The 16,248-nt window shown below is 64.7% G+C and overlaps 2 protein-coding genes across 3 annotated transcripts; one reads left to right on the forward strand and one right to left on the reverse strand.

The window, feature by feature from the left end:
- The first annotated feature begins 464 nt into the window (after positions 1–464).
- Positions 465–15,644, forward strand: DPEP1 (dipeptidase 1). 2 transcript variants are annotated; one of them, XM_036422684.2, is made up of 10 exons: positions 472–664; positions 4,648–4,780; positions 4,998–5,130; positions 5,294–5,444; positions 5,543–5,615; positions 6,128–6,304; positions 6,420–6,504; positions 6,582–6,657; positions 6,866–7,001; positions 7,077–7,362. In XM_036422684.2, exons 1-10 carry the CDS (start codon positions 561–563, stop codon positions 7,242–7,244), a joined length of 1,236 nt encoding a protein of 411 aa, XP_036278577.1. In that variant the 5' UTR covers positions 472–560; the 3' UTR covers positions 7,245–7,362. The 2 variants fall into 2 exon arrangements, with proteins under 2 accessions (XP_045431803.1, XP_036278577.1); XM_045575847.1 differs by lacking the exons at positions 6,866–7,001; positions 7,077–7,362 and adding an exon at positions 15,470–15,644 and having other exon boundaries at positions 465–664.
- On the reverse strand, positions 8,615–16,048 carry CHMP1A (charged multivesicular body protein 1A). Its single transcript, XM_036422685.2, has 7 exons — positions 15,939–16,048; positions 14,030–14,049; positions 13,337–13,414; positions 11,681–11,827; positions 11,266–11,394; positions 10,745–10,932; positions 8,615–9,746 (listed from the first exon to the last, which is right to left on the reverse strand). Exons 1-7 carry the CDS (start codon positions 15,943–15,945, stop codon positions 9,725–9,727), a joined length of 591 nt encoding a protein of 196 aa, XP_036278578.1. The 5' UTR covers positions 15,946–16,048; the 3' UTR covers positions 8,615–9,724.
- Positions 16,049–16,248: the final 200 nt, after the last annotated feature.

Genomic DNA, 16,248 nt, shown 5'->3' on the forward strand with positions numbered 1-16,248 from the left:
CTCCAGCCTCCTGCTTCCTTGTCCATCCACATCTCTCTGCTAGTGAAGACAATGGGTGGTTTCCCGAGGGGACCACGCCCTGCAGCCTCGAGGACACACTGGCCGCTGGGCTTCTGGCTCAGCCCCAGAGCCCAGCCCCCCTCCCCGGAGCCCGTGAGGCCCCGAGGCTGCAGGCCAGGAGGTGGGGTGCAGACCCTGGCACAGGGGGGTGTGGCTGGAGCAAAGTTCAAGTGCCTCCTCGCTCCAGTTTGCAGACCTGAGCTCCAGAGGTCGGTGCCGGAGGCAGAAACAGCCTGGCCCCGGGCCAACCACCTCGGAGTGGATTCCGGCCCCTCCCCAGGGGTCAGCAGCCTCTTACTACCCCTCAGCCTGGCCCAGACAGCCACACCCAGCCGTCCATCACCCTCCCTCCCGGCCAGGAATGTGCTGATTGCTGATAACGTGGCCCCTCCTGCAGCCACCGCTGGACCCACGGCCTCGGCACTGTCTTCCAGCCCCAGCTCATCCGTCCGTGCAGCTGGCGGGGCCCGAGCAGCCGGGAACCAGGCCCTGGGAGCGTCATGTGGACCCGCTGGTGGCTCTGGCCCCTGGTGGCCGTCTGCACCGCGGACCAGTTTCTGGACCAGGCAAAGAGGATTATGGCGACCACACCTGTCATTGACGGGTAAGTGGCCTCCATGGGCTGGGGAGCCGGGAGCCGGGAGCCAGGAACTGAAAGCTGGGAGCTGGGAGCCGGGAGCCGGGAACTGAAAGCTGGGAGCCGGGAGTTGGGAGCCGGGAGCCGGGAGCCGGGAACTGAAAGCTGGGAGCCGGGAGTTGGGAGTCGGGAACTGGGAGCCGGGAACCGGGAACCAGGAGCCGGGAGCCGGGAGCCAGGCGCCGGGCCATGTGCCCTGGACGGGAGGCAGGCACTGCCCTCCTCCTCCTGGACTCGGTTTCTCTAGCTGTGACGGGGGTCTTGCCCTTCGCTGGCCTGGTCCTCCATGAGGTCTCACAGGCCCCAGAGGCACCCGCAGAGGGGCCCGTAGGGAGGGAGCAGGAGGCACGTGGTGGGTCCCTGGGGCACCCTGCAGCCTGGTCCCTGTGCAGAGTGGGTGCTGGGCGAAGGGACGTTGGGGGCCTGGCCGGGACACTGTCCTTGCTCGTCCTGCACCTGCACCCCCTCAGCTCCCCGGGGCTAGTGGCAGGCCTTCCCTGACCTGGGGGTGCACCTCACACACACCTCTGCCCGTCTGCTGCAGCATTACACACACACACACACACACACACACACACACACCTCCACACACACCACACCACACACACACCTCCACACACACACACACACACCTCCACACACACACACACACACACACACCTCCACACACACACACACACACACACACACCTCCACACACACACACACACACACCACACACACACACACACACCTCCACACACACACACACACACCACACACACCACACACACACACCACACACACACCTCCACACACACATACACACACACCACACACACACACACACACACACACACACACACCACACACACACCTCCACACACACACACACACACCACACACACACCACACACACACACACACACACACACACACACCAGGCCCCACGGCCTCAGCTTCCTGCAGGTGAGGGTGGTGTCCACCACAGGCCCTGTCCACCCGTCACTCTTTCTTTAGGTCACAGCCAGCCTGGCAGCACCCATGCACCTGCCCCCCGCACCTCCCAGGGCATGGGCATTGCCATTCCCGTCCCCCCCTCAGGGCTGGGCACCCCGTGAGCCGGACACCCCACTTCCTCCAGCCAAAGTCTGTATCAGCACCACGGCCAGAGCGAGTCTGGGAGATCTAGTCCCGCTCACCCGCCCCCACCCATGGCTGCAGCCGATCCAGTGCCCCCCAAGGCTCACACGGTCCCTGCTCGTCCTGCACCTGCACCCCCTCAGCTTCCCTGACCTGGGGGTGCTCCCTGCACACACCCCTGCCTGTCTCCTGCAGCGTTCGACACCCCCCGCACACACACACACACACACACACCACACCACACACACCTCCACACACACCACACACACACACACACACCACACACACCTCCACATGCACACACACCACACACACATACCACACACACCACACACACACACCACACACACCTCCACACACACCACACACACACACACACCACACCACACACCTACACACACACACACACACACACACACCTCCACATGCACACACACCACACACACACACCACACCACACACACACCTCCACACACACACCACACCACACACACACCTCCACACACACACACACACACACCACACACACACACCACACACATACCTCCACACACACACACACACCTACACACACACACACCACACACACACCACACACACCACACCACACACACACCTCCACACACACACACCACACACACACCTCCACACACACACACCTCCACACACACACACACCACACACACACACACACACACACACCACACACACACACACACACACCTCCACACGCACACACGCCGCTGAAAGCCGGGACTGGGTCCCGGGCACTCACGGGCCCCCTGGGGCCTGGCGGTGTGTGAGCAGCCCCCTCCCCCCCCCCTGTCCCCATGCTGGCTGCTCATTAATGTGCAGGCCTCTCTGCTTGGCAGAAGCCTCTGGGTTTGTTGGACAAGAGACTCTGCAAGGTGAGCAGAGAAGACGGGGGGGGGGGGGAGCGGTGCAGGGAAGACGGGGAGCTGTAGGGGCCCAGAGGAAGAGGGGTGCCAGGTGCCCCACTCTGCCTGCCCCACCCCCGTCCTCCCTCCATCTCCTCCCTGGACCTCGAGTCCCCTAGGGTCCTGGGGAGGTGTCTGCCCTGGAGGCCCGCAGTGGAGGGAGGTTTGGGGAGAAGGGGAAGACACCCACAGCAGGAGCCGGAGGAGCTGTGCCTTCATTCTGGGGGGCTCAGGGCAGCTGGGCACGGAGAGGGGGGCCGAGTTCAGGGCTGGGGCTGTGCGGAGGCCGCTGGGGAGTCCGCTGGCTGGAGTAGGCCAGTCAGGAATGCTCCAAGGCCTGGAGAGCTAGGACTAGGCTGACAGGATCAAAACCAGTAATAGCAGATTGCAGCCTGGCCAGGGTGGCTCTGTGGTTGAGCGACAACCAAGGAACCAGGAGGTCACAGTTCAATTCCTGGTCAGGGCACGTGCCCTGGTCGTGGGCTCCATCCTCAGTAGGGCAGTGGATGCATGATTCTCATCATTGATGCTTCTATCTCTGTCTCCCTCTCCCTTCCTCTCTGAAACCCAACAAAAATATATACTTTTTAAAACAGTGGATTGCAGGTAAAAGACCCAAACAGGTGGCTTCCACATCAGAGAAACCCGAGGGAGTTCTGAGGGGCTCCATAGGCCGAGAACTTGGTGCAGCCACCAGCCCCAGGTCCCTCCCCTCATGGTGCAAAGTGGCTGCAGCTGCTCCAGCCATCACGTCTGCTGGCCGGCCCGCAGTCATAAAAGGGGAAACCACCCGTCTGTCAAGGACAGCTTGGGGCGCTGTCACAGGGGAGTGCCCTGGCCACACCCAGCCATAAGGGAAGGAGAAGTTTCTGGTTCAAAGGGGCCCTGCCCCCGCTGGGCAATGTTAACGAGGAAAAGGGGGCGTGGCCACCACAGCGTCTCCAACAACAGCTGCCCCGGTGTGTGGGCCACTCACACTGCACTCACCTTCCCCGGAGTGGAGGAGGTGGGGGAGCGGGAGGTGGGGCCGTGTTTCCCTCAGGGACTGGGGTCCTCAGGAAATGAGCGCTGTCCCCTCCAGAGGCCTTGCCCCCCCTCCACCACTCAGGCAGCCGAGGTGCCGGAGCCCCAGCCCTGTCCCTGAGGCGTCCGTCAAACCTCACCTTCACAGAAGCCCTTGCCCCTCCCCAGAGAGCCGGGGTGGCCTCCACAGTCTGGGGGTGTGCGTGGCGGGGGCCGGGGGCCCCAGGACAAAGCCCCTCCAGGCCCAGACTGTCCTCACAGCCCCTTGTTACCAGGTTAGGAGTCTAGAGGGCACCTGCCTAATGTCCCACGTATATACATGCACACGTGTTTGCGATGTGTGGGTGTGCATGCACATGTGTGTGGTATGTGTGAGCATGCATGTGTGTGATGTGTATGCCCGTGCATGTGTGTGGTGTATGAGTATGCACATGCGTGTGCACGCACACATGTTATGTGTGAGCATGTATGTGATGTGTGCCCTTGCCCATGTTTGTGTGAACATGCATGTGTGTGGTATGTGTGAGCATGCACATATGTGTGCACGCGCTTGCTCACAGTGGCTGGTGGTCTGGCTGGGCCTGGTACTCTGCATTCTAACCAGCGCCCAGGGCCTGTGTGGCTTGCACAGGTGCATGGGACCCCGAGGATGGAAGACCCATCCATTTCGGGCTCTCAGCTCAGGTGGCCTGGCTCAGGTGTGCTCCGGGAATGAGTGTCCCCTGGGGTCCGCCTCAGCCCTGGACGTGTGAGGAGCAGGAATCAGAGAGGGGACAGAGGCCGGAGAGGGAGCGTGGAGCCCCAAGGTCCAGCGGCCACCAGGACCTGCCTCCTGCCCTCCTCCTACCCTTCCTCCTCCCTCTCCAGGCACAACGACCTGCCCTGGAGGCTGCTGACCAAGTTCAACAACCAGCTCCGGGAGAAGAGCGCCAACCTGAACACCCTGGCTGGCACGCACACCAACATCCCCAAGCTCAGGGCCGGCTTTGTGGGGGGCCAGGTACCGTCCGCCACTGGGCTCACCCATGCTGGGGTCCCCCTCCTCCTCCCTTGGGTCCTGGCTAAGGGGCAGCCCCTCCCTGGTGGAGGCCACCACCCCCGCCCCCGCCCCCGCCAGTCTCCTGGGGGCCACAGACTTGGCGGGACAGGCTGTGGGGACGGCTTCTGGGGAGGGGGGGCCTGGAGCCTCAGGTCCCAGCCCCGCCCGTGGCCCCCAGTTCTGGTCCGCGTACACGCCCTGCGACACCCAGAACAAGGACGCGGTGAGGAGGACGCTGGAGCAGATCGACGTCATCCACCGCATGTGCCAGATGTACCCCGAGACCTTCCTGTGCGTCAACAGCAGCCAAGGTGAGTGCCGCCGCCGCCTCCCCGGCCCCACACCGCCCTCTGGTGAGCAGAGGCCGCCGGTGCAGCTCGGCCAGCAGTTCGGGTGTTTGCTCCCCTTGCTCGCCCTGGGCGGGCGGGCACTCCTGCCACCAGGTGCCCACAGCCCGGCCGGCTCTGCTCACAGGCATTCGGCAGGCCTTCCAGGAGAGGAAGGTGGCCAGTCTGATCGGCGTGGAGGGCGGCCACTCCATCGACAGCAGCCTGGGCGTCCTGCGGGCGCTCTACCACCTGGGCATGCGGTACCTGACCCTCACGCACAGCTGCAACACGCCCTGGTGAGTGCCCCCGGGAGGCCCCGGCGGGGGTGGGCGGGGGGCGAGGGCGGGCGAGAAGCCCCTGTGGTGGGCGGGGACCACGGCCCTCCTCCCTCCAGGGCGGACAACTGGCTGGTGGACACCGGGGAGGACAATGTCCAGAGCGGAGGCCTGTCGGAGGACTTCGGGGAGGTAGGTGGCAGGGCAGACACCTCCGCTTCCCTCGCTTGCAAAACGGAGCTGAGCCCCGGCTGGTGTGGCTCAGTGGATAGAGCGTCGGCCCGCGGACCAAAGGGTCCCAGGTTCGATTCCGGTCAAGGGCATGTATGTACCTTAGCTGCAGACACATCCCCAGGAGGGGGCGTGCAGGAGGCTGATGGATGATTTTCTCTCATCGATGTGTCTGACTCTCTATCCCTCTCCCTCCCTCTCTGTGAAAAATCAATACATTTTTTTTTATATATAAACACGGAGCTGGCCAGGGGCCTCCCAGGCTGAGCATTTAGCTGGAATCCTCTGGTCAGGGCAGTGGCCCCAGGCTTCAGCCAGGGAAGTGCTGGACACCTGGCCAGCAGGGGCCCTGCCCAGATGCCCTCCCCCTGCCTGGGCTCTCAGGGGGCGGTGGTGAGCCCAGAAGCCTGTGCCATCGACCCCTGACCGGGCGGGGCCCGGCGCTCCGGCCCCTGAGCCCCGTGTCCCCTCAGAGCGTGGTGCGGGAGCTGAACCGGCTGGGCGTCATCATCGACCTGGCCCACGTGTCCGTGGCCACCATGAAGGCCGCCCTGAACCAGACCCGGGCCCCCGTCATCTTCAGCCACTCCTCCGCCTTCGCGCTGTGCAGGCACCGGCGGAACGTGCCGGACGACGTGCTGCAGCTGGTGGTGAGGGCGGCGGCTCTGGGGCGGTTCTGCCCTGGGCGGGCCTGGGCCCTGGCGGGCCTCGGGGGCCAGGGCTGCCCCAGCCCCGTGCCCACAGCCTCTCTCTCTCCCCGAGCAGAAGCAGACGGGCAGCCTGGTGATGGTGAACTTCTACAATGACTACGTCTCCTGCAAGATGGAGGCCAACCTGTCGCAGGTGGCGGGTAGGTGGGCGCGCGCGGGTGCGTGGCAGGGGGCGGGGGGCCTCTCCCGGCACCCACACCCGCTGCCTCCCCGCCAGACCACCTGGACCACATCAAGAAGGTGGCGGGCGCCGGGGCCGTGGGCTTCGGCGGGGACTACGACGGCGTTTCGAGGTGAGGACGGAGACTGTTCGGTGTGTGGGCCGGGGGTCGCGCCCCCCAGAAACCAGGGCCGGGGGAGGGCAGTGTGTCCTGCGGGCCTTCCCAGCGTGCATTGCTCCGAAGGCCATCCCTCGCACCCCCAGTGCCTTGGGCGGGGCAGGCGGCTGGGTCCCCGGGCCCGACCCCGGCCGCACAGCCCGGTGCTCCTGGCCTCCCCCAGGCTCCCCACGGGGCTGGAGGACGTGTCCAAGTACCCGAACCTGGTCGCCGAGCTGCTGCGGAGGCAGTGGACGGAGGCGGAGGTCAGGGGCGCCCTGGCCTACAACCTGCTGCGGGTCTTCGAGGCGGTGGAGCAGGTAAGGCCTGTCCGCGCGCCCGTCCTCCCCCACCTCCCCTCGCCGCCGCCGGCCGCCAACCCCGTCTGTCCACAGACCAGCGACCACGCCCGGGACCCCGAGGAGAAGCCCATCGAGCAGAGGGCCCTGGACAGTGCCTGCCGGACAAGCTATGGCTACTCAGGGGCCCCCGGCCTCCACCTCCAGCCCGGCGCCCTGCTGGCCTCCCTCGCCACCCTCCTCCTCGGCCTGCGTCTCCTGTGAGGTCCTGGGGACCAGGCCCCAGCACGGAGAAGATGGCCATCGGGGTGGCCGATCCTGGGACCTGCTCCCACGCTCCAGGACTGGCCTGCCCTGTGAGCCCTGGGCTCCCCTCGGCTGTGCGCTGTGGGGCGCAGGCCAGGCCCAGAGGATCCTCAATAAAGCACCGGCCCCGCGTCCTGAGGTGCCATCCTGAGTGCTCTCCGCGTCCGGCACATCCTGTGGGAGGGCCCCTGCTGGATGTCCAGGCCCCAGAGCCCGAGGCGTGTGGACAGACCGGGAAGGGCTCGGGGCTGACGGGCTTCACGTGGACACTGGAGGCCTTAGACACAGTCCAGGCTGCAGTGCCACCCCCACCCGCACTTGTACACGCCTACCTGTACACCCACTACCGCCTAATCATGCCCGCACATACTCATGCACCCATGTGCACACACATGCACATACACACACTTGCATGCACACACATACACAGGTGCACACACATACACAGGTGCACACACACACATGTGTGTGTACACATATGCGGGCGCGCCTACACATGCATGTACACATGCCTACACACATGTGCGTGTTGACACCCCTTGGGCTCGGCCTGCTGAGATTGGAGGTGAGGCCAGCAGGCCTCTCTGGGGCCCCTGTAGGGCCTCCTCACAGTGACCATCCTGCTGCCTCACCCGGCCCGCAGGGCGGAGCACACATGCCTGGGTCAGGAGGGGAACAGCACCTCCTGCTGGACATTTGGGGCCTGTGTCTGGAGATGAACATTCTCCTGGATGACAGACCCCACGGGGCCCCACCAGGTCAGAGCCCTCTCCATGCCCAAGAACGTGCCCTCTGGACAGGCAGGCTTTGGTGCTGGGCATGGGGCAACCCGACGGCAGAATTCCCTGCTCAGGCACCCTGCCCAGCGTGGCCTGAGGGCCCTGGCAGCCACCTGGGCAGCCGAGATCAGCTCCCAGCCCGAGAGGAGGGTGAATCCCCAGGCTCTGGGCAGCCAGGCCCTGCCTCACCCCCAGCCAACACCTCTCCCGACCATCCCCAGTGACCAGAGGGACGTGTGTGGGAATCAGTTCATCACCCCACTACGCCGGGCTGTTTGTGGGGGGCTGTCAGGTGGTGGGAAGTGACCCTGGGGGCTGTGAGGAAGGCTTTAATACTCATCCTGAAATAGTCTCAACCACATTATGTTTACCATTACTTCAAGGTAAAAACTGCAGATTCTGTCTGGGGCCTGAGAATCTGATTCCCTGGGCCCCACCATCTGTCCTCCCATATCCCTCAGCCTCCTGCATGGGGGCGGACGGCCACACTGAGGGTCCCACCTACACCCCTCCTCACCCCAAAGCCCCTGAAGCAAACCAAAGCGATCCTTCCGCATCAGCATTTATTTACAGTAGCGTTACAGGCAACGGGCACAGACGCCCCTGCCTCCCACGAGCCACGGGAAGGAGCCCGCGCAGGAGTCAGGTGAAGGTGCGAGGAGACTGGACAGCGGAGCCTCTGGGAGGGCTGGTCGGCGGTCAGTGAGCAGAGCCGGCCTGGCCGCACCCACAGCGCAGCCCCCACCAGCTCCTACGAGGAGGACGCAGACCCAGCGCTCCCACTGCTGTTTGCTCCTTGTATTTTGGCAAAAAGAAACACTCAACAAAAAACAAAACGAACCAAACAGCTTCAGGAAAACAAAGTAAACTTGAGGACCGTGAAGAACAGGAAGTGAGCCGTCTCCGGGCCATCCCAGCAGGTCATCAGACACCCTGTGCTCCGCCCTGGACACCCAGCCACAGCACCGCCCACCCCCCCAAGGGCGGCTTCCAAGGTCAAGGGTGTGAGCACAGCAGGAGGGGCCGCTGGAGGAGGCACTGCAGGAGATGTGATTGTGGCTGACCCCTCAGCCGGGGGCCTGGCACAGAGAGGGCTCCAAGGGGTCACCCCACTCCCCAGGCCTCCACAGGCAGCAGGGGGGTGAGGACGCCCCCAGAGCGGGCACGCCTGGGTGTGGGGCCAGCTTTCCCAGGAGCTCAGCCAGCAGCAAAGGGCAGGACCAGGCTGGGGGGACAGGAACCCCCCCGGACGTTCTGCAAAGGCCGCAGGGGACATGTTTTGGGGTGGCCCTTGAGGGCATCCTCCTCCTGTCCTTGGGGTGGGGGAGGCCTGCCCACTGCTGGGAGGGCTCCAGGTACCGCCCGACATCGGGGACCCGAGCCCCCTGCTGTTGGTCAGCAGCAAGCCTGCCATCACAGGGCACCCTCGCAGAGTGGGGCACAGAGGGAGCCCAGACCCTCCAGCTGCTTGGCCCAAAGTCACAGAAGCCACCCACGAAAGTCAGAAGTTTGTGCAAACTCACCCGCCGCCCAGCCCAGCCCAGGACAGGGGTTCCAGGCCCGGCAGCGGGTGCTGAGAGCAGTGAGGGCTGCCGGCGGCTGCAGGGTCAGCTCAAAGGCAGGAGGCAGGGCACGCGGCCGGAGGCTGCCCCGTGGCTCCTAGTTCCTCAGGGCCGCCAACCTGCAAAGCAAGCAGCGCTGCCAGGAGGGGGGGCTGCTGGAGGGGGGGCTGCTGGAGGGGGAGCTGCCAGGAAGGGGGCTTCCAGGAGGGGGGCTGCCAGGAGAGGGGCTGCCAGGAGGGGGAGCTGCCAGGAGGGAGGGCTGCCAGGAGGGGGGCTGCCAGGAGGGGGGGCTTCCAGGAGGGGGGCTGCCAGGAGGGAGGGCTGCCAGGAGGGGGGCTGCCAGGAGGGAGGGCTGCCAGGAGGGAGGGCTGCCAGGAGGGGGGGCTGCCAGGAGAGAGGGCTGCCAGGAGGGAGGGCTGCCAGGAGGGGGGGCTGCCAGGAGGAGGGCTGCCAGGAGGGGGGCTGCCAGGAGGGAGGGCTGCCAGGAGGGAGGGCTGCCAGGAGGGGGGGGCTGCCAGGAGAGAGGGCTGCCGGGAGGGAGGGCTGCCAGGAGGGGGGGCTGCCAGGAGGGGGGCTGCCAGGAGAGGGGGCTGCCAGGAGGGGAGGCTGCCAGGTGGAGGGCTGCTGGAGGGGGGGCTGTAGTCGCCCACCAGGAGCCAGAGGTCTCGGCCCCCACCCGCCCTCTCCGCTCTGTTCCCGTCTAGCTCCTCAGGGCGGTTCTGAGCTGACATGGGAACAGCCAGGCACAGCCCTTTCCACGAGAGCTGTGGACGGGAGCAGCACGCTGATGCACAGTCGGGTGTGAAAAGGGGCGGGGAGAGTTCAGGCGGGCTTACACAGAAGGGGCTTCACTTAAACTTAGGAGCTTAGGAAGCTGGGCACGAGCCACGCTCCCTTGGTGGCCCATCGCGCTGCAGGTGGGGTGGGGAGGGGGGAGGTGGGGTGGGGAGGGGGGGCAGAAAGGGTGGGATGGGTTCTCAGTAGGCCATCTCCTCAGAAGGGCCAGGACCGCAGCCGAAGCCCAGGTCCCACGCTGCCCCCCAGTGGCCGCCAGCCCAGAGCCTGCCCCCGGCCTCAGGCAGCTCGAGCTGAGCTGAGCTGCGGAACGACCACCCACCTGCGCGACAGCTGGTCCTCCTGGCTGCGCACGGAGCTCTCGCCCACGGCGGACGCGCCTTCGGGCAGCTGGCTCAGCTGGTCCAGCACCTCCAGGCCATTCTCCTCTGCGATCTGCACGATGAGGCTGTCCACCTGCTCCTGCGGCGTGGTCAGCGTGGTGGCCGAGCTCATGGAGTCCTCCATCACCTGGGGACAGGCTCTGGGTGGTCAGGGGAGCCCGGGAGCCCCCGCCGCAGCCTCCCAGGGGCCCCTGCCACCCCACAGTCACCACCTCACTTCCCGCTCGCTCCCCATGCCACTCTCTCCAGCCCCGGGTGTCAGGCAGGGACTGTCTCCAGCCACCCACCCCTCCCCGGAGATCGCTGGCCTCTGCCCCAGGCATCCTGTCTCCCGCCGTGTGCTATCGGGACCGACAAGGGGTCAGGTACTCAAAGGTGGCCCCGCAGGGCTCAGCACAGAGACACCTGCTAAAGCGTGGCGGCCGCACAAGCCGCCTCCTGCCTGGAGCGGGCGACCTACCGAGGTGTGCACGTCCAGGTTCTGCACCTGCTGCTCGAACTTGTCCATCACCGCGGACACCTTCTGCAGGTCCATGCTGCTCAGCGCGCGGTCCAGGGCTTTGGTCACCTGCGCCATGTTCTTGGTCACCTGGCCAGGACGGAGGAGGCAACGGGACTGAGGAGGGACATCCCACCAGGGACAGGCCAAGCCGTCCTCCACCCAGGCCGACGAGATCCAGCCCCGCCGAGCAAGCAGCCCTCGGCGCACGGCCCTCCTGCAGCCCCAGGAAACCCGGCTCTGGGCTGTGTGCTCTCCCTGGCAGGCACTCTCCCTTCCACCCCGCAGACCCAGAGGGCTTCCAGCCCCAGCGAGTCCCTTGGACGCGGCCATCAGAGGGAGCACCCACGGGTATGAGCCTGGGCCAGACACTCACCCCCTTCATGGTCACGGCCGTCTGCACCTTGGAGGCCACTGCGTCCACGCGGGACGCCATGCGCAGCCAGTTCACACCCTCGTTCTTCTTGCGAATGGCATTCTCCGCGTACACACGGGCACACTCCACGTTCTTCTGCTGCAGGGCCTGAAACGGGCATGCCGCTGCTCAGGGGCCGGCCTGGCGGGCCCTCCACCACCCCGCAGGGCTGCGAGCGCCAGGGAACGCAGGCGCCCAGGCCCCCAGCCCCCTCAGGAGCCAGGGCGTCCAGGGCAGGGCTCCGACCAGCCCGCAGCGGGCAAGACGGGAAAGCCCTGGAAACATGGCCACCTGGGCCCACCCCTCCACTCCCACGACTCACTCGTCTCTTCAGCTCCCTCCCAAGCCTCTCACACCACCCCCCCACACACCGCCCCCCCACACACATACACACACACACACACACACCACCCCACTACACACCGCCCCACACACACACACCGCCCCCCTCCTCCACACACACACACACACACACACACACCACCCCACCACACACCGTCCCCCTCCCCCACACACACCGCCCCCCCCCACACATACACACACCCACACCACCCCACTACACACCGCCCCACACACACACCGCCCCCCTCCTCCACACACACACACACACACACACACACACCACCCCACTACACACCGCCCCCCACACACACACACCGCCCCCCTCCTCCACACACACACACACACACACACACACACACCACCCCACCACACACCGTCCCCCTCCCCCACACACACCGCCCCCCTCCTCCCCCCACACACACACACACCACACACACACATACACACACACATACATACATACACACACACACACCACCCCCACACACACACACCGCCCCCCTCCTACACACACACACACACACACACACACACCCCAGGCTGAAAGGAGGACGCAGGCCTCAGTGGGGAAGGAGGCTCACTGGCCCCCTCTCTGCCCTGGGAGCGTGTGGGCAAGGCGTCTCCCAATGCAGCACCCCATTCGACCTGTCACAGAGGCCCCAGCAGGGCAGCCAGACCCTCCCCCACGCCCGCCTTTCCCTCTGTCCCTCCTGGAGGGGCCCCGAGCCTCCAGCCTTGCCCTCACCCCACAGAGGGGTTGCCTCCCCTCTGCCCAGACTCTGGGGCCCGAGCTTCGCAGGGAAAAGAGGGCTCAGAGTGCAGGGGTCAGGAGTGACCGCCAGAAGCCCACTTCCTCCACTGTTTAGGAAAAAACCAAACTCAGAACAGCGGAAACGAGTAACAGGCATGGACAGCCAAGGAAAAAGCACAGGTGATGCCTCCTTTCTGCTCTGGACGCCTGGGGGTCGGGGCAGAAAAGGAGCCACTGTGGCCTTAGCTGGCGGTCCCTCCCCTTCCTGCATGGCAGCCACAGCCAGGAAGAGAAGATGCCAGGAGCCCAGCCGGCATGAACCAGGAGGTCAGGGTTCGATTCCCGGTTGGGGCACATGCCCGGGTTGCAGGCTCGATCCGCAGTGTGGGGGTGCAGGAGGCACAGACTCTCTCACCATGGATGTGTCTCTCTCCCTCTCCCTTCCTCTCTGTAATCAATAAAAAGGTATTTTTTAAAAAGGGAAAGAGGAAGAGACCCAGGAACAAGAACAGCGGCCGCCTCACCTTCTTCACCTTGGCCTGCTCCGCCTTTGAGTCCTTCTCCGCCTTCTTGGCCAGCTTCTCCAGCTGCTTCGCTGTGAACTGAGCAGAGCGAGCCTGGTCCCGCTGGCAAAGCCCTGCCCCCAGCAAGGTGCCTCCCACGCCCGAGCTTGTGAGCCAAGTGCCGCAGCCGCCCACACCGGCCCTCCTGCCATGCCATGGCAAAGCCCGGTGACCAGCGACACCAGCAGCTGGCCCGTCGATGCTCATGACTGACCGGGATGATGTTAATGGGGGGGGGGGGGGGTGTTGGAGGGAACAGCGGCAGAGCTTGCCCCGGATTCACCAGGAGTGCCAACGGCCCCCAGACAGGTGGGACACTCAGATGCCCTCACCGCCGCCGTCAATGGGATTTTAAAGGATTGAGGTCCCTGTGTTAAAAGCCTCGTGGACCATCAAGGGAGGAGCCTCATGCCCAAGTGTGTTTCTTAAAGACAGCACATCTCTTTCACGGCTGAGCCCACATGACCCCTGCCCTCAGCTCGAGATAAGAATGAACATGCCACCAAGTAACTCCGTAACCGCCTCGTCACAGTCCAGCTGTGCCTGTGCTCTGGTCACTGATTGACAGTCTGTCCCTCTGGGTGCGACTCACACCAACGTCCCCGCTCACTGATCAGCAGGGCGGGCCGGGGCAGACGGCCCCTCGGTACATACCTTCAACTGGAACAGGGTATCTGCAAAGAGAGGAGACGGTGTGAGGATTTTAAGAAATGTGATGAGCAATATTGCCAACAAGCAGACGGGGTCAATGGACCCGCTGGCACGCAGAGCTGGACAGGGCTTGGGGTGGCCGGTGCTGCCGAGGGCTCGGGAAGACAGATGGGTGGACACAGGGCCTGGGCGGCCGCAGGGCCTCCTGAACCTCCGGTCGCTCACCGGCAGCACCAGGATGGCACCAGCTGATCTCGAGGGTGAGTGTGCGGGCAGCGTGGCCCACGGTGAAAACTCAAGGTGGTGGTGTGTACGTAAAGCAACTTTACAACGGACCCTGTGATTCTTTCCCGGTTTAATAAGGCTGAGGACGCACGGGACAGTCTGTTTGTTTTTATAACACTCTTTCCCCCGGAAAGTAAACGGGTAAAAACAGCAGAGCCTTCGAACCAGGCCCAGCAGCCTCACCATCCACATGAGGGAGCCAAGGAGACCCCTCGGTAACGGAACTTGCTAAGAACGCAAGGAAGCTCAAGAGCCAGCAGACTCCGGTGGTTCTCAACCTTCCCAAGGCCACAACCCTTTAATACAGCTCCTCATGTTGGGGCGACCCCCAACCACAACACTATTTCCATTGGTACGTCATAACTGTTGTTTTGCTAGTTAATGAATATCTGTGTTTTCCGATGGTTTAGGCTAGGGGTGTCGAACTCAATCAGAGAAGGGGCCAAAATCTAAAATCCAGCCTAAATCGGCCTTGTGTTTGACACATGTGGTTTAGGCTCTACAGCAGCGGTTCTCAACCTTTCTAATGTCGCGACCCACAGGTTGAGAACCGCTAGCAGAGTCGCCCAAAACCATCGGAAAACACAGATATTTACATTACGGTTGATAACAGTAGCAAAATTACAATTATGAAGTAGCAACGAAAATAGCTCTATGGTTGGGGGTCACTCCACCATGAGGAACTGCATTAAAGGGTGTGGCGTCGGGCAGGTTGAGAACCGCTGCTCCGGTACATTTTAAAGCTGCCTCAACGGATTCAACGTCTCGGTCTGGAGGTGACACCTCAAAGGGTGGACGGCACTAGCTCAGAATGAAGACATCAGGTCCTTCAAGCAGCATGGGGCAGACCTGTGACTCGAGAAACCCCAGGGAGCCTGGCCCGGGGCGCAGCGGGCTTAGAGCAGGAAAGCAGGGTTGGCTGAGGATGGCCTAGCTCTGCCCCACCCCCTTCCACCCCCCAGCTATCTCATCCAGACTCTGAAAGGCCAAAACTGTGATGTCAAAACCTCACCCAGAAGAAAGTGCTAGGGTAACACGAAACTCCCCTGAGAACTAACTGCCTGGAGGATGGAGTCAACACCAAGGTGCGTGCTGGGGGAGGAGGGGGAGGAGGCAGTTCATCTGAGGCCATTTGTACCCAATTTCCTTCACACAAAGGCGCCCGGTGGCTGGTTCTCACAGGTCACAAAGCGGGGCCACCCCTGAGCGTCCACAGAGGGGGCAGCCCCTCCGCCGGGGTGTCCTCGGGCGGCGCAGGGGGTGGCGCAGGCGGCCCCGCACAGTTTCCACCTGCTGGAGGGCAGGGCCCGCCCCCTGAGCTTCTCTGCGCGGGGCTCGGGCGGTCCTGCCACCGATTCCTTTTCCGGGGCCCTCTGACCTGAGGTCCCAGGGCCCCAAATGCCAGGTCCCCGCCGGCACCGGGGTCGGGGTCGGGGGCAGCCAGACGCCGAGGCGGGCAGGGGCGGGGGGGGGATCGAAGCGCGGAGACAGGGGATCGGGAGTCCGGGGCCGGGTTCGGAACGACGGGCATGGGGGGGAGGTCGGGGCGCCGAGCTTCGGGGAGCCGGGTCTGGGCGCCCGCCTGAGGCCCTCCCCCCCCGCGCCCCGAAGGGCGGCGGCCTCTTACCGTCCATGGCCAGGCCGGCGCGGAGCCCTCGCAGAGGCCCTGACACCGAATCTCCAGGGGGCTTCGGACGGCGGGTGGGAACTTCCGGGTTGTCCCTCACTTCCGGTGGCCGGCCCCTCTCGCGAGAGGACGGCGGCCCGGCCCGCGAGCGGTGGCGTTGCCGTGGCGACCGCGTTGCCGTGGCGACCGCGCCGCCGCCCGGCCGCGGCTTTTGTGAGTCAGCGGCGCGGCGCCCGCCGAGGAGCCGGTGCCCGGGTGCCCGGCCGGGCCGAGCCGGGGGCGGCGGGCTCGCCTGGGAGGCTCGGCGGGA

The sequence above is a fragment of the Pipistrellus kuhlii genome, unplaced genomic scaffold (assembly GCF_014108245.1).
Source record: "Pipistrellus kuhlii isolate mPipKuh1 unplaced genomic scaffold, mPipKuh1.p scaffold_m20_p_70, whole genome shotgun sequence".
NCBI classification, from domain to species: domain Eukaryota; kingdom Metazoa; phylum Chordata; class Mammalia; order Chiroptera; family Vespertilionidae; genus Pipistrellus; species Pipistrellus kuhlii.

What these genes read in the sequence shown, in the direction of transcription:
- DPEP1 (XM_036422684.2), top strand. Translation starts at nt 561, where the DNA reads ATGTGGACCCGCTGGTGGCTCTGGCCCCTGGTGGCCGTCTGCACCGCG. An exon ending in ACGACGTGCTGCAGCTGGTG is followed by an intron (nt 6,305 to 6,419) that starts GTGAGGGCGGCG and finishes CTCCCCGAGCAG; the next exon opens with AAGCAGACGGGCAGCCTGGT. An exon ending in GACTACGACGGCGTTTCGAG is followed by an intron (nt 6,658 to 6,865) that starts GTGAGGACGGAG and finishes GGCCTCCCCCAG; the next exon opens with GCTCCCCACGGGGCTGGAGG.
- CHMP1A (XM_036422685.2), bottom strand. An exon ending in ATACCCTGTTCCAGTTGAAG is followed by an intron (nt 13,415 to 14,029) that starts GTATGTACCGAG and finishes CGCTCTGCTCAG; the next exon opens with TTCACAGCGAAGCAGCTGGA. An exon ending in GAGGACCAGCTGTCGCGCAG is followed by an intron (nt 9,747 to 10,744) that starts GTGGGTGGTCGT and finishes CTTGCTTTGCAG; the next exon opens with GTTGGCGGCCCTGAGGAACT.